This window comes from Ylistrum balloti, unplaced genomic scaffold, assembly GCF_031769215.1.
Source record: "Ylistrum balloti isolate Yb309-2 unplaced genomic scaffold, AGI_CSIRO_Ybal_v1 Utg371640, whole genome shotgun sequence".
NCBI classification, from domain to species: Eukaryota; Metazoa; Mollusca; class Bivalvia; order Pectinida; family Pectinidae; genus Ylistrum; species Ylistrum balloti.
This window is the reverse complement of record NW_026782834.1, coordinates 328,094-350,213: the sequence shown is the minus strand read 5'-3', so window position 1 is coordinate 350,213 and position 22,120 is coordinate 328,094. Positions and strand designations below refer to the sequence as shown.

General features: G+C 37.1%; 2 protein-coding genes across 2 annotated transcripts; one reads left to right on the top strand and one right to left on the bottom strand.

Moving 5' to 3' along the window:
- Window positions 1–3,071: 3,071 nt before the first annotated feature.
- Window positions 3,072–9,332, bottom strand: LOC132563206 (beta-parvin-like). Its single transcript, XM_060227957.1, has 11 exons — window positions 9,221–9,332; window positions 7,976–8,065; window positions 7,497–7,567; window positions 7,233–7,335; window positions 6,711–6,857; window positions 6,376–6,491; window positions 5,521–5,579; window positions 5,198–5,217; window positions 4,817–4,878; window positions 4,512–4,580; window positions 3,072–3,182 (listed from the first exon to the last, which is right to left on the bottom strand). The coding sequence occupies exons 1-11, from the start codon at window positions 9,324–9,326 to the stop codon at window positions 3,072–3,074; spliced, it is 954 nt and encodes a 317-aa protein (XP_060083940.1). The 5' UTR covers window positions 9,327–9,332.
- Window positions 9,333–9,541: 209 nt separating this feature from the next.
- Window positions 9,542–21,465, top strand: LOC132563207 (translocator protein-like). The gene is made up of 4 exons (XM_060227958.1): window positions 9,542–9,608; window positions 18,063–18,164; window positions 19,441–19,656; window positions 20,311–21,465. Exons 2-4 carry the CDS (start codon window positions 18,063–18,065, stop codon window positions 20,479–20,481), a joined length of 489 nt encoding a protein of 162 aa, XP_060083941.1. The 5' UTR covers window positions 9,542–9,608; the 3' UTR covers window positions 20,482–21,465.
- The last annotated feature ends 655 nt before the right edge of the window (window positions 21,466–22,120 follow it).

Genomic DNA, 22,120 nt, shown 5'->3' with positions numbered 1-22,120 from the left:
ACCAGTCTTTGTTGCTAAATAAATTGTAATGTAATAACAGTGTTCATTTCTCCTAGTACTCTTTCTCGTCTAAACAGATAGTGTGGGTTGAACTGGATAAATAGGCTAGGTCTCGGTGGTTCCGACTCCCCTGCTTTCCTTCTGCTTCTGACTCCGAATCAGATGAATCACTCAGAAAAAGATCTTGTTTAAGTAAATCAACTGCCTCCTCAAGAACCGGTCTGAACCTACTGGCTGGTCCAGAGGAGGTTACGCCCGTGGCTGGTTTTACTTTAAATTTGGCTAGTTCCAACTGTTTCTTGGTCAAACTTTCTGCCGGTCTGTTCCATTTGGCTGGTGGTTTTGCCTGTTCTCTGGTGACATCTTTCATAATTTCTGGCTCTACTTTGTAGAATGGGTGCATATTACGTAAATGTTTCTCATAGTTGTCCATTCTGCCAAACGTTGTTTTGCATATTTTGCATCGATAAAACGTAGATCTATTTCCGTGTATGTTATTGACATGACGGCGTAAGTTACCCATTGTGGTGTAGCATTTTCCACAGAGTATGCACGGGATAGATGGTCTCCATGATTTCTGTGACTTTTTCTTGCTGTCTCCCATTTGGTTATGTTAGGATATTCAAGCCCCACGGTCGTTGTGTTTGTAGTGTATAAATCCAACTTTCTTCGGTTCTCAACCGTGTGTTAACGTCACTGATACCCGACGTAATTCCGGTAACTGTGACGTCATCAGCATTGTGTCCGGGAGAGCTGAAATGTGCCGCGACAGGCTTGCTCTCATCACGGCGGTAGATGTCATATAGATGGTTTCTAATTCTGATGTTGATAGTGTTAGATGTTTGCCCTACATATTGAATGTTACATTTCTTGCATGTAATAAGATATATGGCGTTGATACTTTGACAGTCTATGTATTTAGTGATCTTGTGACTTCTATTGTTTGAGCTACTCTTCACGTGTTCCGTGTTACACATATATACGCAGATTCTACAGTTTTTCCCGCACGGCTTGTTCCCGGCGGGTTTTAGTTCTCTGGCTATATCACTATGAACTAAGTAATTCCTGATGGATTTCGGTTTAGTGTGTGCTACCAGTATTCTCGCTTGATCGAGAATTTTCTGGGTATCGGGGTTGTAGCGTAGTATATGTTCGTAATTCTTTATTATCTTTCCTATTGGTGGATTTTGAGGGTTGTACGTCAGTACGAATGCTATGGCCGGCTGGGTTTCGGTGTTTTGTTGGCCAGGGTGAGCCAGGTTAATAGGGATAGTCTCTTTAACAAGCAACAAAACACCGAAACCCAGCCGGCCATAGCATTCGTACTGACGTACAACCCTCAAAATCCACCAATAGGAAAGATAGTAAAGAATTACGAACATATACTACGCTACAACCCCGATACCCAGAAAATTCTCGATCAAGCGAGAATACTGGTAGCACACACTAAACCGAAATCCATCAGGAATTACTTAGTTCATAGTGATATAGCCAGAGAACTAAAACCCGCCGGGAACAAGCTGTGCGGGAAAAACTGTAGAATCTGCGTATATATGTGTAACACGGAACACGTGAAGAGTAGCTCAAACAATAGAAGTCACAAGATCACTAAATACATAGACTGTCAAAGTATCAACGCCATATATCTTATTACATGCAAGAAATGTAACATTCAATATGTAGGGCAAACATCTAACACTATCAACATCAGAATTAGAAACCATCTATATGACATCTACCGCCGTGATGAGAGCAAGCCTGTCGCGGCACATTTCAGCTCTCCCGGACACAATGCTGATGACGTCACAGTTACCGGAATTACGTCGGGTATCAGTGACGTTAACACACGGTTGAGAACCGAAGAAAGTTGGATTTATACACTACAAACACAACGACCGTGGGGCTTGAATATCCTAACATAACCAAATGGGAGACAGCAAGAAAAAGTCACAGAAATCATGGAGACCATCTATCCCGTGCATACTCTGTGGAAAATGCTACACCACAATGGGTAACTTACGCCGTCATGTCAATAACATACACGGAAATAGATCTACGTTTTATCGATGCAAAATATGCAAAACAACGTTTGGCAGAATGGACAACTATGAGAAACATTTACGTAATATGCACCCATTCTACAAAGTAGAGCCAGAAATTATGAAAGATGTCACCAGAGAACAGGCAAAACCACCAGCCAAATGGAACAGACCGGCAGAAAGTTTGACCAAGAAACAGTTGGAACTAGCCAAATTTAAAGTAAAACCAGCCACGGGCGTAACCTCCTCTGGACCAGCCAGTAGGTTCAGACCGGTTCTTGAGGAGGCAGTTGATTTACTTAAACAAGATCTTTTTCTGAGTGATTCATCTGATTCGGAGTCAGAAGCAGAAGGAAAGCAGGGGAGTCGGAACCACCGAGACCTAGCCTATTTATCCAGTTCAACCCACACTATCTGTTTAGACGAGAAAGAGTACTAGGAGAAATGAACACTGTTATTACATTACAATTTATTTAGCAACAAAGACTGGTTAAAAGCAATTATATTCAAGGCAGTTATCTACCCGTTCTATTTCTATCTTTGTACATACGTCATAATTCTAAGTTATCCTCCCGAAGAGTACTTCAGGGGGTATGTTTACTGAAAATATTGTCCTGATGAAGACCTTGCGATAAGGTCGAAACTAGTAGACAGTAAAGTTTCTACTTTATGATATAAGCTTGAGTATGTTGCGGTTTTTATTCTTTGATTATAATTAGTTTATTTGTCTATAACTGCCCTGCATACCTCAGGTATCCATACTCAACGCGAACTACCCATCCAAAATACCCTCCGAGATCCACCTGACGTTGGCTCCTCCGCTATAGTTGCTTCTGTACAGTTGTGCCATGTAATTTACTAATTTACAGGGTATTAATAGATAAAAAAAGTTTCCTAACTGTTTCACAAAATCCAACACAGATCCCCCTAAATGCCTAAAAGTTCTTTACAGTAATACACATACAGTGTCCAAAACTGTTTTTCTTTCTATATCAACAATAGATTATGGTTTCCTGAAGGCTTCTACATTGTTCAGCTTACCTTATCTTCAAAGCTTTTAGGAGTGAGATGGAAGTCATATAATGGAACAAAGTATCCCTCCAGGAGCCCCATCAGCAGGATCAGGTATACACCATCATGGAACTGTGAAAGTTTTGGTAAAATTTACTGCTGGTTCAGTTATACTACATCATTGAACTAGGAAAGTACTGGTGAAATTTTACAGCTGGTTCAAATTTGTCACCTCATAGAAATGTACAAGTAAAATTTACAGTAGTATAATTCACCATTATGTAACTGTCAAAGTTCTGGTAAAATCACAGCTGGCTCAGATATACCTATCATGGAATTGTGAAAGTTCCGGTAAAATTGACAGCTGGTTCAGATAAACTACATCATTGAACCATAAAAGAACTGGTAAAATTGACAGTTGGTTCAAATATGCCCTTTCATGGAATTGTGAGAGTACTTGTGAAATTTTACAGCTGGTTCAGATATACACGATCATGGAAATGTCAAATTATTGTTAAAATTACAGCTAGGTCAGATAGTGTAAACATAGTTATTTTTGCTTGGAGCTGATTTCAAGATTTGCATATTTAATGAATATTTTAGTGTGTTTGCAACACATCACAAATTTATTTGTGTGGGTAAAATTTAAGCTTCCAAATGACTTTCGTGTAGTTGGTGTAAATCCCCCTTCTCCACATGTAAATTTTCATGTTTAAAAACTGTCAAAAACTGATGAAATTTACACCTTGTTCAGACATACCTGGTACACTATCATATAACAGTCAAAGTACTGATTTTCAAATATATCCTTAAACTTAAAAGGTACAATTTGAGATAAAGAACCTACATATGAAATGCGGGAGAGATTGATAAAAAGTGATAAGAATCTTTAAATGGACCTAATCTAAGAAAATTGTCTAACAGTCATCTAATTTTAACATTAATTCTCAACACTGAACTAGAATAACAATGAACAGTAACCTCCATTTGAAAAGATCCATAACATACTTCTATAGCAAGGCCAATGACAAACTTAATCCATGAAAATCCAAGAAGACTGCATGTCAGTTATCTGTTTTCTGGTTATTCTCAAAATCAAGCTTGCAAAACTTGAGACAAAGGAGAACCTGCCTACAATATTTCAGAAAGATCCACCACTTACTTTTTCAAAATCGAAAATGGCCATCAAAGAAAAGGAAATAAGAGGACAAACTTCACATACCTTATATGGTAAAATTGGTTAATTTTTATTGCAGCACATAGAAATTTATAGATAACTATTACAACTAAAGCAACTGAATAAGCATTTCAATCCATTCCTTAGGCCATTCTGGTCAAGCATATTTTACAGACAGTAAAAACCGCAAAATGACATATATCCTTTCATGGCCTATTTTAGTAGAAAAATGCACAATAACATTGGCCCTTAAATAGCCACAAAGTTATTGAATAATAGAATACCTGTTGGTCAAGGTCAGTTACTTCAAGATTTATCTTCAACATCTGTTTGTTGACAAAAGTCACTAGAGTCTGCAACAAAAGAAAGTTGTTATTGTACTGACATTTCAATCAACAAAATTGATTCATAGTGAGTAACCATTCAGATGTTTCCATCAGGTTATTTAAAATTCTTTACTCACAACTACATTCCTCCTTACAAACTTTGTGTTATGAAAAGTCACACATACAATAACACATTTTAAGACTCTTATGCTGATTTGTCTATATCTTTCCATTGCTATCATACCAAGGTGTTAGATGCTTACCTTTTTAACTAAGTTAAGTTTATCAGGTGCATGGTCAAATAGTGTATCAAAGGCATCTCGTTCTGAAATAGTAAATAAGTAAATGTAAGGAAACTATAATCAGGCTCCTATGGTCAAGAGTAAATTAAGAAGTTGCCCTGTTTTGTATGATTTAACCATCTTGATTTTTTTGAAGCATTGCAAGACAAATGATCTCCATAATATCTTTGCACCTACTATGATGATGAAATCCAACAGTTCACTTCACTTTCTATAAGTGATACACTGTCCAAAATCTAATGAGTTATGAAAATTATTGAGATTTTTAATCTGAAGAATGAAATTGTATTTCTTTTCCATTTTTTCCCATTTAAAAGTTTGAAATATACATGTCATACTTACCAAATCGGGCACCAATATCCCTGCAAAATAAATAGTGAACAAAAAGTTCAATTGACATGAAGAAATCGTTTAAATAATACAAACTGTAATTTAATTTGACATTTAAAATTATTCCAATCAATAGAATGTTTTGATAACTTTATTTCAGGAATGAAATTCACAAACATGTCTGGTAAAACAATCAGCTGAATCAATATTGGGATATATGTCCCACAGCTCCATACTTAATCAGCTGTATCAATATTGGGATATGTGTCCCACAGCACCATACTTAATCAGCTGTATCAATACAGGGATAAACTGTCCATTAGCTTCATACTTACTCATTGACAGTTGTAATCTCTTCTGTCACCTGTCTTGGGAACAGTCTACCATCTCGTTTCTGTTAGAAATAAATTGTACAGTTCATGAAAATAAAATTTAAAATAAATAGTCCAATATACTAGACTGCAATTTAATTATAATTTCGAGCAAATGTAAATATTAAACTTTCAAATGTCAAAAGTACCAAAATTAAGTATCATAAAGGTCACATATCATTTTCCATAAATTTGTAATTACAAATGTACTAAAAACATACAAACTGAGTTTAAACCATGATACCCTAGTACCTGTGAAGTTGTAGCAAGGTCTGGTTTTAAACCAAATATAATAGTATTTCATGACAAAACTAGATGTGTTGGCGATACACAAATGGCCCCACCTGCATCCAAGGAGAAGTTTGGAACTTTACTATGCTATTGGTTTTGTTCAGAGGGGTACTCATGAATTTTATGAATTTACAGAAATTGTCTAATGCGACCTTTACCCTACAATCTTGACCAATGCCCACCATAATATGATAATATGTACACCTTAAGGTCACTATGAGGTAAATATAAACCAGATATGACACTAATACTGGTTCTGAACAGAACGAGATGGATGTACATGAGTAACACTGCATACTCCCCTGTACAATGGCAGGGACATAAAAATGTTTGTCTGAAATTTGATGTACCTTCCAGTATCTCTTGTAATGTTCACAAGTACATGTATCATTATACTAATCAATTAGAGGGTGTTAGACATTGTATCTAATGGATCTTTTGTTTTATGGTAGATGGGATAAGGAAATCTGAAAGTTCCATCAATATATCTAAATGAATCACCAAAAATGAGTAGTGAGTATATCTTACCTGTACAACCATCAGTGTGATACAGACATTTTCTGGTAGTCTAATAGGTGCCCTAAAGTGACGAGCCAGGCTCACCAACAGGTGTAAAATTGCTACAAGATTCTTAGAGTGGATACCTGAAAATATGAAATTATAATTATGATAGCTCTCTTGATTCTTTATCATAAAAAGGGTATGCACTAACACTTTAGAAAAAAATCAATGACAGGTGCTATATATTGGTTGATACAAAAATTAAGCGCAACTTAATGGCTACTCTCATTTTAGTTGTAATATAATCAATTACACAATTTAGTCTTAAGGCCATGATTTTATACAAAAACTGTCTGACTTACTATCTATGCTCCACTTGGACTGACTCCAGGTAGGAGGTAGCTGTAAAGTCTCATTGATTACATCCAGTACAATCCACAGCTTCTGTTTCTGGGCCTGCTCAGACTGGGTCACCTCTGGGACTTTTACCCTGATATGAGCTAGCTTCTCTGTTAGAAATAAGAAATAAATTTATCTCCCTTTCAGATAGTGTGGGTAAAGTGTGACAAAATGAAAAGCTTGGCATAAACAGAGAGTTTTGACTGACAATACAGTGTAAATTTTACCAGTGATTTTTGTGAGATGATCCAAATGAAATGATGTAGTTGTAAAGGCCACAGCTTTAAATTATATTACTTAGTCTACAAAGCAGCAAAGAAAAGTTTAAAGAAATGTGATAATAAGTGACCAATGATATAAACCAACATATTGAAGGTAAAAGCAAATTGATGTGATCTATATTCATGTATGATGCATGATTAAGCCTTAAAAATATCATTTTCTGATTTCTTTTAAAACGAACTCTTCAGTGTATCAGTAATTACCAATTAATTTCTGCAGAATCTGTCCATCAAAGAGATCTTCTTCAATATCCTTGACAATAATTCTATCATCTGCTAACACATCATTGATCCAGTCAAGAAGCATCTGAAAAAAAGTGATTTTTTTTTTTAAAAATGTCTTTATCTCAAACAGAAATCATTTTTTGGTAGACAACACACAAAACATATTTTTGCAAATTGAAACAGAACAAGGGAAAATTTTGATAATGTAATACAAATGTATAAGACCCTGTTAACAGAACTCACCTTAATCAACTCTTTAACTTTTGGATCCTCTCTTGACTGGGGTTCAATCATGGATCTTTCCTCATTGTCATCTATATGAAAATATGTAAAAGCCACACAGTTAAATAACTTAATTTGTTCAATCAATGAGACGAGGGAAAACTACATATGGTCAGTAATCAATATAATCATCTATCATTTCAAATAAATACTTTATAGAGCAAAAATTGACAGGAAAAGAATCTGTGAGATAGGGAAAATATAAGTCAGAAAAAGGTAATCGTCAATACAATCAAAATGTACTAGTAACACAACATACCAAAGTAACTACAGCTATGATACTGACTCAGTCTGATACTGTGTAGCAGTGTCAGAATTACATATACTACATCCCTCTGGTGTTCAGTCTGATACTGTGCAGCAGTGTCAGAATTACTTACCCAAACTATATACCCCTGGTGTTCAGTCTGATACTGTGCAGCAGTGTCAGAAATACATACCCATACTGTATCCTTCTGGCCCAATGTCAGCAAATGTAGGACTGGTAGGTGCTTCAATGGCATTTTTACCTTCTTCTTGGAGTTCACTTACTGTAAATAAGATGAAAAATAAGAATGCTTGCTTTTAAACCCCTAGTAAGCTTTCATTGATTAACAATGCATTACCATACATATTTATTTTAGATAAGATAAAACTGAGTTTAGGACACTTGATCTGTCCTTTGAGCCAGTATCTCAATATTTTTTCATTGAATCTTTTTTTTTTCACTTCTTTACTAGACCAGAATTTGGTTGGTTGGGGTTGCCTTATCACCTGTTCTATGTGTCTGTGATTTGTTCATAACAATTCTTTAAATTTTTTTTAAATGATATACAAAATGCTTTAGTTACTTTGAAGTATTCTTATGAAATACTTTTACAGATCATCAAAATAATCAATTTACTCTCATGTATGCTATTTAATATACTTTTTGCCTGATTATCTTTTATTGCTCATTGTTATTCAAAAATCTTAGTCTAGGAGGAGTAGCCTATACATCCTTGTGTCTACAGATGGACAGATGAATGGGCACACAATCTGATTCCAGTATATCCTCTCCACTACCCCCAACATTGCATTGGCCAATCTGGTTGGTTTTTTCCTCCTTTATACCTATTGCTCCCAGTATTGTATTTTGATGTATGAGCTACATATATTATTTACTTTGTAATTGCCTTCTGCCCACAGAGGTGATTATCATTACATAACCATTTATGTCAAAGTAATTTGTTCGATATCAAAAGAATGTGTCTGTATGATTCAGCATCTATATATATGGCTTTGTGTTAGAATCATTGCTGGGTATAAATTTGAATAAAAAAAATCACTAGTCCGGAACTCTCCGAGTTTGGTCGTGTTTTTGTCAACTACTGAGTACCCTTGTGAAGTACAAGTGCAAGTAAAGTACCTATACATGGGAGATAACCCATAAACAAATATATACAACTAAACAGAGCACCCGATACATTCTTTATCATATATATTATAGTTTTGTAACACAAATAATGATGATTTGGACAAGGTAGCAAATGCCTGGATGACACTGAGGTCATTATCATTGCATTTCCATTTATGGTAATATTGTTGATCCTGCACAGCACGAAAATTTGGATAAACATTCCAAATATTTCGAACGGATATTGTTATTACAACGAAAACCTACCGCAAACGATACGCTTTTACGCTCCCAAACATTTTACAATTACCTTCTTTTGCTTTCTTCTTCCTTCCCAATGTACCAATTTTATCCAGAAAGGAGTCTTCCTTCTTTCTCGGAGTTGCTGGAGGTGGAGAACTTGGTTGTGTAGCCATTTTGGATTTCTTCACTTCCGTTGTGAAGGTCAAAGGTTAAAAGCAAATAAAATCACAAAGAAATAAACAATATGATATTCATTCTGAAAACGAAAAATTGATAATTTCTTTTGCCAAGATTTCAAAATAGAATTTAAGGTATTTCTTTTTTTGTTTGCGATGATTTGTAAAAGAAATATTGCCACAGCTAAATTTAGTTTGAGAGTATCTTGTGAAAGTTACGCAAACACAAGGAAGTGCAAAGAACAAAATACCAACGAGATTTCCAGGGAAAAACAGAAGGTAAACGAAATTATTAGCTTTAACGGAGACACATGTCGCGTTATTAGGTATATACTTATTGTTTTGAATGGTCCCTTTGATGCTGTCACTCGGTAGGAGTAACATAAGAGTACCGCGGGGCGGAACAATATACAGAAGCACCGCGCACCCGGATTTACCGGCAGTCCAGCACACTACCATCTCCATCGAAGTTTGTCAAAAGCAAAGAGAAAATACATTATAATGTTATTGTATGGAATTGAATACAAACAGAAATGAATCAATATATTTTACTCACTGGGTATATATTGTTGATACAGATATAGAGGCTTTCAGTCTGTATCAATCAATTTTCCTGATAAATATTTTTTAGAGAGTGAGTAAGAGCAATTAAAAAAACCCCACCGTAATTCCAGTAGGAACTTTAACAGGTTCAAACAATGAATGATTGACATGTTTTCCGTCTCCGTGACTCCTTCCGTGTCGGGGTATCATCTCAACGACGAACATAAGTGTTCTGGAGACATTGGTTCAAAGATACTGGTACACTGTATAAGTTGGGGAGAAACAAGGCCAGATCAGAACAAGTCTGAGGCGCTTTCCCTGACAGTCTGTTAATGATATGAGATTGTCATGTTATGACTATATCTGACTTCACTCGTCATCTGGATAAAACTGATTGAGACCTACAGTCCATTCACTTCACATGGCAACCAAGTAACAATTTAGGCCATTTGGCAATTAATTTCACCTGATAGCTTGTTGGTGATATAGGCATTTTGACTATTCACTTCACATGTAGCAGGGTTAATGATTTAGTCCATCCAGCTATTCACTTTATTTGGCAGACAGGTAATGATATACATCATATTGACTGTTCACTTCACCTTGCAATCAGTAATTATTTTAGACTTTCAGGCTATTCACTTGAACCAGCAGCCCGTTTATGATATATCATATGTGAGGCTATTCACTTCACCTGCCATTTGCTTAATTATTTAAACCTTCATGCTATTCACTTCACTTCCTTTTACCTTGGAGCCAGAAAATGATTTTAGCATCAGACCATTTACCCCTTCTTACAGCAAGATAGCATTTATACATTTAGTCTGTTCACTTCACCAGGCATATAGAAAATGATGTAGACCTTCAGACAGTTTAATTCACCTGTCAGCCAGCCAGCCAGCCAAGTAAGAAATTAGATGTTCATGCAATTCACTTCCCCCATTAGCCAAGTAAGATTTTAGACCTTAAGGCTATTCACTTCACCTGTCAGCCAAGTAAGGAATTAGATGTTCATGCTATTCACTTCACCTGTCAGCCAACTAAGGAATTAGACCATCAGGCTATTCACTTCACCTGTCAGCCAATTAAGGAATTAGACCATCAGGCTATTCACTTCAGCTGTCATCCAAGTAAGGAATTAGACCATCAGGCTATTCACTTCACCTGTCAGCCAAGTAAGAATTTAGACAATCAGGCTATTCACTTCACCTATCAGTCAAGTATGGATTAAGACCCTCAGTCTTTTCACTTTACCAGGCATATAGATTATTCACTTGTCAGCCAGCCAGCCAAGTGAGGAATTAGATGTTCATGATATTTACTTCACCTGTCAGCCAAGTAAGAATTTAGAACTTTAGGCTATTCACTTCACCTGTCAGCCAAGTAAGTAATTAAATCTTCAGGCTATTCACTTCACCTGTCAGCCAATTAAGGAACTAGACAATCAGGCTATTAACTTCACCTGTCAGCCAAGTAAGAATTTAGACCTTTAGGCTATTCACTTCACCTGTCAGCCAAGTACGATTTTAGACCTCTAGGCTATTTACTTCTTCTGTCAGCCAAGTAAGGAATTAGACCTTTAGGCTATTCACTTCACCTGTCAGCCAAGTAAGGAATTAGACCATCAGGCTATTCACTTCACCTGTCAGCCAAGTAAGGAATTAGACCATCAGGCTATTCACTTCACCTGTCATCCAAGTAAGAAATTAGACCATCAGGCTATTCACTTCACCTGTCAGCCAAGTAAGAATTTAGACCTTCAGGCTATTCACTTCACCTGTCATCCAAGTAAGGAATTAGACCATCAGGCTATTTACTTCTTCTGTCAGCCAAGTAAGGAATTAGACCTTTAGGCTATTCACTTCACCTGTCAGCCAAGTATGAATTTAGACCTTTAGGCTATTCACTTCAGCTGTCAGCCAAGTTAGAATTCAGACCTTTAGGCTATTCACTTCTCCTGTCAGTCAAGTAAGGAATTAGACCTTTAGGCTATTCACTTCAGCTGTCAGCCAAGTTAGAATTCAGACCTTTAGGCTATTCACTTCACCTGTCAGCCAAGTAAGGAATTTAGACCTATATTCACTTCACCTGTCAGCCAAGTCACTTCACCTGTCAGCCAAGTAAGAATTTAGACCTTTAGGCTATTCACTAGACCAAGTCAGGCTATTCACTTCACCTGTCAGCCAAGTAAGAATTTAGACCTTTAGGCTATTCACTTCACCTGTCAGCCTGTTAGAAGTCAGCCAAGTAAGAATTTAGACCTTTAGGCTATTCACTTCACCTGTCAGCCAAGTATGGAATTAGACCTTTAGGCTATTCACTTCACCTGTCAGCCAAGTAAGGAATTAGACCATCAGGCTATTCACTTCACTTGTCAGTCAAGTAAGGAATTAGACCATCAGGCTATTCACTTCACCTGTCAGCCAAGTAAGGAATTAGACCATCAGGCTATTCACTTCACCTGTCAGCCAAGTAAGAATTCAGACCTTCAGGCTTTTCACTTCACCGGTCAGCCAAGTAAGGATTTAGACCTTTAGGCTATTCACTTCACTTGGCAGCCAAGTACAGAATTAGACCATCAGGCTATTCACTTCACCTGTCATCCAAGTAAGGAATTAGACCATCAGGCTATTCACTTCAGCTGTCAGCCAAGTTAGAATTTAGACCTTTAGGCTATTCACTTCACCTGTCAGCCAAGTAAGGAATTAAACCATCAGGCTATTCACTTCACCTGTCAGCCAAGTAAGAATTTAGACTTTTAGATTATTCACTTCACCTGTCAGCCAAGTAAGAATTAGACCTTCCTTCAGCCAAGTAGGCTATTCACTTCACCTGTCAGCCAAGTAAGGAATTAGACCTTTAGGCTATTCACTTCAGCTGTCAGCCAAGTTAGAATTCAGACCTTTAGGCTATTCACTTCACCTGTCAGCCAAGTAAGGAATTAAACCTTCAGGCTATTCACTTCACCTGTCAGCCAAGTAAGGAATTAGACCTTATTCACTTCACCTGTCAGTCAGACTATTCACTTCACCTGTCAGCCAAGTAAGAATTCAGACCTTCAGGCTATTCACTTCACCTGTCAGCCAAGTAAGAATTTAGACCTTTAGGCTATTCACTTCACCTGTCAGCCAAGTAAGAATTTAGACCTTTAGGCTATTCACTTCACCTGTCAGCCAAGTAAGAATTTAGACCTTTAGGCTATTCACTTCACCTGTCAGTCAAGTAAGGAATTAGACCATCAGGCTATTCACTTCACCTGTCAGCCAAGTATGAATTTAGACCTTTAGACTATTCACTTCACCTGTCAGCCAAGTAAGAATTTAGACCTTTAGGCTATTCACTTCACCTGTCAGCCAAGTATGGAATTAGACCTTTAGGCTATTCACTTCACCAGCCAAGTGTCAGCCAAGTGTCAGCCAAGTAAGAATTTAGACCTTTAGGCTATTCACTTCACCTGTCAGCCTTTAGGCTATTCACGTCACCTGTCAGCCAAGTATGAATTTAGACCTTTAGGCTATTCACTTCAGCTGTCAGCCAAGTAAGGAATTAAACCTTCAGGCTATTCACTTCACCTGTCAGCCAAGTAAGGAATTAGACCATCAGGCTATTCACTTCACCTGTCAGCCAAGTAAGAATTTAGACCTTTAGGCTATTCACTTCATCTGTCAGCCAAGCAAGAATTTAGACCTTTAGGCTATTCACTTCATCTGTCAGCCAAGTAAGAATTTAGACCTTTAGGCTATTCACTTCACTGTCAGCCAAGTGTTAGACCTTTAGGCTATTCACTTCACCTGTCAGTCAAGTAAGGAATTAGACCATCAGGCTATTCACTTCACCTGTCAGCCAAGTATGGAATTAGACCTTTAAGCTATTCACTTCACCTGTCAGCCAAGTAAGGAATTAAACCTTCAGGCTATTCATTTCACCTGTCAGCCAAGTAAGTAAGAATTTAGATTCAGGCTATTCACTTCACTTGTCGGCCAAGTAAGAATTCAGATCTTCAGGCTATTCACTTCACCTGTCAGCCAAGTAAGAATTTATACCTTTAGACTATTCACTTCAGCTGTCAGCCAAGTAAGAATTTAGACCTTTAGGCTATTCACTTCACCTGTCAGCCAAGTAAGGAATTAGACCATCAGGCTATTTACTTCTTCTGTCAGCCAAGTAAGAATTTAGACCTTTAGGCTATTCACTTCACCTGCCAGCCAAGTAAGAATTCAGACCTTCAGGCTATTCACTTCACCTGTCGCCCAAGTAAGGAATTAGACCTTTAGGCTATTCACTTCACCTGTCAGCCAAGTAAGTAATTAAATCTTCAGGCTATTCATTTCACCTGTCATCCAAGTAAGAATTCAGACCTTCAGGCTTTTCACTTCACTTCACCTGTCAGCCAAGTAAGTAATTAAATCTTAGACCTTTAGGCTATTCACTTCACCTGTCAGTCAAGTAAGGAATTAGACCATCAGGCTATTTACTTCTTCTGTCAGCCAAGTATGAATTTAGACCTTTAAGCTATTCACTTCACCTGTCAGCCAAGTAAGGAATTAAACCTTCAGGCTATTCATTTCACCTGTCAGCCAAGTAAGAATTAGACCATCAGGCTATTCACTTCACCTGTCAGCCAAGTAAGGAATTAAACCTCAGGCTATTCACTTTAGTCAGCCAAGTAAGAATTAGACCTTTAGGCTATTCACTTCACCTGTCAGCCAAGTAAGAATTTAGACCTTTAGGCTATTCACTTCAGCTGTCAGCCAAGTTAGAATTTAGACCTTTAGGCTATTCACTTCACCTGTCAGCCAAGTAAGGAATTAGACCTTAAGGCTATTCACTTCACCTGTCAGCCAAGTAAGGAATTAGACCTTTAGGCTATTCACTTCACCTGTCAGCCAAGTAAGGAATTAGACCATCAGGCTATTCACTTCACCTGTCAGCCAAGTAAGAATTTAGACTTTCAGGCTATTCACTTCACCTGTCAGCCAAGTAAGGAATTAGACCATCAGGCTATTCACTTCACCTGTCAGCCAAGTAAGAATTTAGACCTTTAGGCTATTCACTTCACCTGTCAGCCAAGTAAGAATTTAGACCTTTAGGCTATTCACTTCACCTGTCAGCCAAGTAAGAATTTAGACCTTTAGGCTATTCACTTCACCTGTCAGCCAAGTAAGAATTTAGACCTTTAGGCTATTCACTTCAGCTGTCAGCCAAGTAAGAATTTAGACCTTTAGGCTATTCACTTCACCTGTCAGCCAAGTAAGAATTTAGACCTTTAGGCTATTCACTTCAGTCAGCTATTCACTATTCACCTGTCAGCCAAGTAAGAATTTAGACCTTCAGGCTATTCACTTCACCTGTCAGCCAAGTAAGAATTTAGACCTTTAGGCTATTCACTTCACCTGTCAGCCAAGTTTAGACCTTCAGGCTATTCACTTCACCTGTCAGCCAAGTAAGGATTTAGACCTTCAGGCTATTCACTTCACCTGTCAGCCAAGTAAGAATTTAGACCTTTATTCACTTCACCTGTCAGCCAAGTTTAGGCTATTCACTTCACCTGTCAGCAAATTAAGATTTTTTACCTTTAGGCTATTCACTTCACCTGTCAGTCAAGTAAGGAATTAGACCATCAGGCTATTCACTTCACCTGTCAGTCAAGTAAGGAATTAGACCATCAGGCTATTCACTTCACCTGTCAGCCAAGTAAGAATTTAGACCTTTAGGCTATTCACTTCACCTGTCAGCCAAGTAAGAATTTAGACCTTTAGGCTATTCACTTCACCTGTCAGCCAAGTAAGAATTTAGACCTTTAGGCTATTCACTTCACCTGTCAGCCAAGTAAGAATTTAGACCTTTAGGCTATTCACTTCACCTGTCAGCCAAGTAAGAATTTAGACCTTTAGGCTATTCACTTCACCTGTCAGCCAAGTATGAATTTAGACCTTTAGGCTATTCACTTCACCTGTCAGCCAAGTAAGAATTTAGACCTTTAGGCTATTCACTTCACCTGTCAGCCAAGTAAGGAATTAAACCTTCAGGCTATTCATTTCACCTGTCAGCCAAGTAAGATTTTAGACCTTTAGTTTATTTACTTCACCTATCAGCCAAGTACAGAATTAGACCATCAGGCTATTCACTTCACCTGTCAGCCAAGTGTCAGGCTATTCACTTCAGAAGGAGAATTAGACTTTAGGCTATTCACTTCACCTGCCAGCCAAGTAAGAATTCAGACCTTCAGGAATTAGACCATCAGGCTATTCACTTCACCTGTCAGCCAAGTAAGGAATTAGACCTTTAGGCTATTCACTTCACCTGTCAGCCAAGTATGGAATTAGACCTTTAGGCTATTCACTTCAGCTGTCAGCCAAGTAAGGAATTAAACCTTCAGGCTATTCACTTCAGGCTATTCACAGGCTATTCACTTCACCTGTCACCCAAGTAAGGAATTAGACCTTTATGTTATTCACTTCACTTGTCAGCCAAGTAAGAATTCAGACCTTCAGGCTATTCACTTCACCTGTCAGCCAAGTAAGAATTCAGACCTTCAGGCTATTCATTTCACCTGTCAGCCAAGTAAGAATTCAGACCTTCAGGCTATTCACTTCACCTGTCGCCCAAGTAAGGAATTAGACCTTTAGGCTATTCACTTCACCTGTCAGCCAAGTAAGAATTTAGACCTTTAGACTATTCACTTCACCTGTCAGCCAAGTAAGAATTTATACCTTTAGGCTATTCACTTCACCTGTCAGCCAAGTAAGGAATTAAACCTTCAGGCTATTCACTTCACCTGTCAGCCAAGTAAGGAATTAGACCATCAGGCTATTCACTTCACCTGTCAGCCAAGTAAGAATTTAGACCTTTAGGCTATTCACTTCACCTGTCAGCCAAGTAAGAATTTAGACCTTTAGGCTATTCACTTCATCTGCCAGCCAAGTAAGAATTCAGATCTTCAGGCTATTCACTTCACCTGTCAGCCAAGTTAGGACTTATACCTTCAGACTATTCACTTCACCTGTCAGCCAAGTAAGAATTTAGACCTTTAGGCTATTCACTTCATCTGTCAGCCAAGTAAGAATTTAGACCTTTAGGCTATTCACTTCACCTGTCAGCCAAGTAAGAATTTAGACCTTTAGGCTATTCACTTCAGCTGTCAGCCAAGTTAGAATTTAGACCTTTAGGCTATTCACTTCAGCTGTCAGCCAAGTTAGAATTTAGACCTTTAGGCTATTCACTTCACCTGTCAGCCAAGTAAGGAATTAGACCATTAGGCTATTCACTTCACCTGTCAGCCAAGTAAGGAATTAGACCATTAGGCTATTCACTTCACCTGTCAGTCAAGTAAGGAATTCGACCATCAGGCTATTCACTTCACCTGTCAGTCAAGTAAGGAATTAGACCATCAGGCTATTCACTTCAGCTGTCAGCCAAGTAAAGAATTAAACCTTTAGGCTATTCAATTCACCTGTCAGCCAAGTAAGAATTTAGACCTTTAGGCTATTCACTTCACCTGTCAGCCAAGTAAGAATTCAGACCTTCAGGCTATTCACTTCACCTGTCGCCCAAGTAAGGAATTAGACCATCAGGCTATTCACTTCACCTGTCAGCCAAGTAAGGAATTAGACCGTCAGGCTATTCACTTCACCTGTCAGTCAAGTACAGAATTAGACCTTTATGCTATTCACTTCACCTGTCGGCCAAGTAAGGAATTAGACCATCAGGCTATTCACTTCACCTGTCAGTCAAGTAAGGAATTAGACCATCAGGCTATTCACTTCACCTGTCAGCCAAGTAAGGAATTAAACCTTCAGGCTATTCACTTCACCTGTCAGCCAAGTAAGGAATTAGACCATCAGGCTATTCACTTCACTTGTCAGTCAAGTAAGGAATTAGACCATCAGGCTATTCACTTCACCAGGCACCTTGCTAATGATACATAAGTATATAAATCATTAAGTTTTCATGTCACCGTTATCTAGAGATGTATAGCACTCTACATTCATCTACCCCATTGTACGTTTTGCTGTTCACAATTAATTTCAAAGATATTAGGTATACCGATACATTTTAGCATCTTTTAGCCAGACTTCAGCTGCCTTACAAGTTAACTGTTGACAGCTGAGGATAAAAAATCCATTTATTTGCTTGTTGCTTTTAGTGTTGAATTTGATTCTACCGATGGCTTTTTGTTTTGTCTTTCAGATGTCTGATTACGTTCGTATAGCTGGAGCAGTTTTATTACCTCATGTTGGAGGGGTTCTTGGTGGACTAGTGACCAAAAACAATATCCCTACTTGGTTTGAGGTAAAATGATTGACATGAGACAGAGGTTTTGTTTTCATTGATACCCTTAATAGAATTAAGTATTTTCAATTCACCATTTATTTCACAATGATGGTTCTGTAAGCTAAAATTATGTTGAAAACTGCCTCCTTGGATCTATAAATATCTTGAAATCAGGTACTGTCTTTATCTGTCAATAATTCCTGAATGTTGACAAATTAGTCTAGCAACTGTAATAAGAGAAAGCATTTACTGTAATCAATCCAATAAGTTAACCTAAATATGTAATTGGTCTTCTGTTTCCTGCGTTTCTGATTTAATAGTCATTTTGCTGTTTTGGTTAATATGTGTGAAAATGAGGCATTGCAAATAATACATACCTGCTCTGGACAATAATGCAATAAAAGATTGGTAGATGTGTGAAATTTGATCACAATTCCTTAAGGAGTGAAGCTGACCATAACCTTAAAACTGGAACTTATAGGCAAATGTTTGATAAAAAATGCTCAATGAATATAGTCACTAACTAGTATACTAACAAAGATTTTTCAAAAAAGCATTAAGGATGACCTTGATCTTATATTTCTGAAACCTGATATCCTTCAAGATATTATGGTCCTATATTTGTCCATTTGGGATAATAGGATCCTTTACAAGTACCTGTGTGTAAATCTAGATCAAAATCTCTCAAGGAAAATAGTCACAGGAAAGTTGACGAGGATTTAATTAAAAAAATTTACTCAAACCCATCTGAGATATAAATGCTTAAAGTTTGATCAAATTTCCAAGGGGATGAAGTTGCTAGAACACAAACAAGGATTTCCTTTAAATGATAATGGTGACCTTGAACTTATTACACCAAAAATCTAACACTACAAATAAAACCAATCTTGTATACAATTATATACAAGTGTTGAAGTTCAATTCAAATCTCTCAAGGAATGAAGTTGCCATGCTATGGTGCTTACACTGAAAATAACAGTTGTGACCTTGATCCTGCAAACTAGAACTTGTCCAAGATTAAATGGTTTTATAAGTATAAATTCAAAGTATTTAAAAATTTGACAGATATGAGAGTTGTGTACATTTTGTAACATCTCTTTATCCCCAAACTCCAAACTTGTAGGTGCAAAGGTATAGTATTGGGACTTTCAGCAAACCCCTGACACACTAAATCATTTTTGTTTGGTTTTCATATATTTAATGAGGTTTTGTGAACAGACATTACTTTTCTGTAAATAAAAAATATTTAGAAAAAACCCTAGATGTTACAGATGTTTTATTTTTGTTTTTAAAGCATTTGAAGTTTCCCACCTGGCGCCCCCCAAACTGGGTGTTTGGACCAATGTGGACCACACTGTACACAGGAATGGGCACTGCATCTTACTTAGTGTGGAGGGATGGAGGAGGCTTTGGTGGCGAGGCAGCCATGCCATTGGCATTGTACGGAACACAGCTTGCCCTCAACTGGGCCTGGACACCTCTTTTCTTCGGGGCTCATAAACTTGGTTTGGTAGGCATTCCTTCTGTCACTTAGAGAGAACTTACTTCACTATCATATATTTTTACTTCACTATCATATATTTTTTCCCCTGTTGACAGAGATTAAATATGGCTGTGGAAATCTGCAGCATTTTGGTAATAAGTCCCATCTTGGTCCAGATTATTGTTTTAGCTCTGCAATCCTGAATTTTTAGTCGACTTCACACAAATATGAAATACATGTAGTAGTAAACAAAGGTAAAAAATTGTAAAAATCTAAAATTATCAATTAAATGAAGCAGTTGAAGACTTTTATAAAAATTCCAAATTCACTTTAATGTAAGCTAGACAAATGAATGTTACAATTCATAATGATAAATGATCCTAAGGGGTCCTAAGAAACCAGGTTTCCACTGTTACCTAAACTATTAAGGATTAATGATTTCTTGTGTTATAGTGTTCATACTATCTTTAAATGTGAAATGTTGACCTTTAGTAAATATAGCATCTCCAAGAAAGAATCTGGTTACTGTGTTTTGTTCCTGGTAAATTGATTTTTACTGCAGCAGTTTCATGTGTGGATTATTTTTTGTCCCATAAAACACAAAATTATATTCTTGTGAATTGTATTAAATTCATCTACTGGTAAATTGTATGCTAATGATGTACATTATATTCTTTTCAGTCACTGATTGAAATCGGATTTCTGTGGGGTGGGATTGCTGCCACGACCTATGCCTTCCATCCCATCAATAAAACCGCCTCCTACTTAATGTTGCCTTATTTGGCATGGGTGACCTTTGCTGGGGCCTTGAACTACAGTATATGGAAGCTCAACAAAGACAGAAAGGACTAAGCTTGCATTGCATGCAGACCAATATTGTATTTATTATATTAGATTGTGTTGGAACACAAGATGGTTCATATTCACTAAATGTGTCCGCATACTCAGTAGACTTTTCATTGATGTATTTCTGTAGTGGAAATGACATCTCAGAATCAATGATGGAACATGCATTTATTCCATAGAACTTTATATCTACACTCAAAAGATATTATTTTATACACACCCATGTGGGAGCATTTTCTGATAAAAGTGATATATGGATAAAATATAGTCATAAAAAGGACAAGTTTACATGGATTATATTTTATGTGTTACTGCTTCATTAAAGTGAATCTTTATTATTTATCTTGATAATTGATGCAAACACTGAATGAAAATTAATGTTTTATGCAGAAAGAGAATCTTACTCGATAAATCAATCTAAGACCTCACAATGTATACAGGTAGTAGTGTTTTGTTTAATGCATTTAGTGCTAAAACTGTGAAGCTGTGTAGCATTTGTCCTGATAATTTATACGAAACAAATATTGTAGATATTTTATGCATTACTCTAAGACTCCACTATTTACACTGCTAGTCTCTTGTGTAATGCATTTAGTGTTGGCTCGAATCTCAGCAGTGGAATATCTACTGCTGTGGATTCCAAGCATCAGAGCAACAAAAGGATTCTGTGCATCAGACAGAAAACGAATTAGTAATTTTCTTTTTGAAAATATTTAAAAACTGAATTTATGTTTAATTCTAGCGTTTGTATAACATCAAATGAATTTAATTCTTGCCTTTTTTTTTTTTTACCTCTTCTTGACCTCAGGTTTAAAAAGAAGTTTTTTGTTGTAGTGGATAAAGTTCACAAGTTTACTCAATGTTTTTGATGTGATGCCATTGCCTTATTGCCTAGTCTTTATTTGATTTCTACTTCCACATGTACAATGCTAGAACTCCATGTATGTGAACTCACTTATGCATATGAAAACTAAAAAAAATTATTGAGTATCCATAGTTTTATTTGTTTTTTCATAACATTTTCATTCATAACACACGACCACAATTTCTCTATGTGATAAGATAGTGCTTTTCAGAAATGGAACATATTGATGAATATGTACTTAATGGATGCTATGGGTGATTATGAAATGAACCAGTCTGATCAAGGGCTCATGAAATATCTTGTACACAATGTTATCATGACAGATGCAAGCACAGATAAGTGTTAACAATATAACTGCATCCACGCCCATTTACAAAAATGGGGAGAAGCATGAGGGATATAATTACATTGGTTTCCATTTATCCCTACACACCTCATTTTGTTATCCAGATGAGGGATCTACAAAACAAGTACTCACCATTAGGTAACACCACATAAAAGTGTTGGCTCTGCATACCATACAACCATTTGATTAGTTCTAACATACTGCGAGACAGTACATATATTAACTAACGATAAAGGCATCATCTACGTTACTGTAAATGAACATCATAAGCAATTGGTAATGCCAAACCAACTACATGCGTATCACTAAATCAGCATAGATTTAGTGTTATTTCTTTCATATCTTGCCGTACCACCATGACTGTGCCAGCTGACACAACTTGAGGCCTCAAATCTGTATAACACAGACGTAGATATCAATCTAGGTCTGTGGTA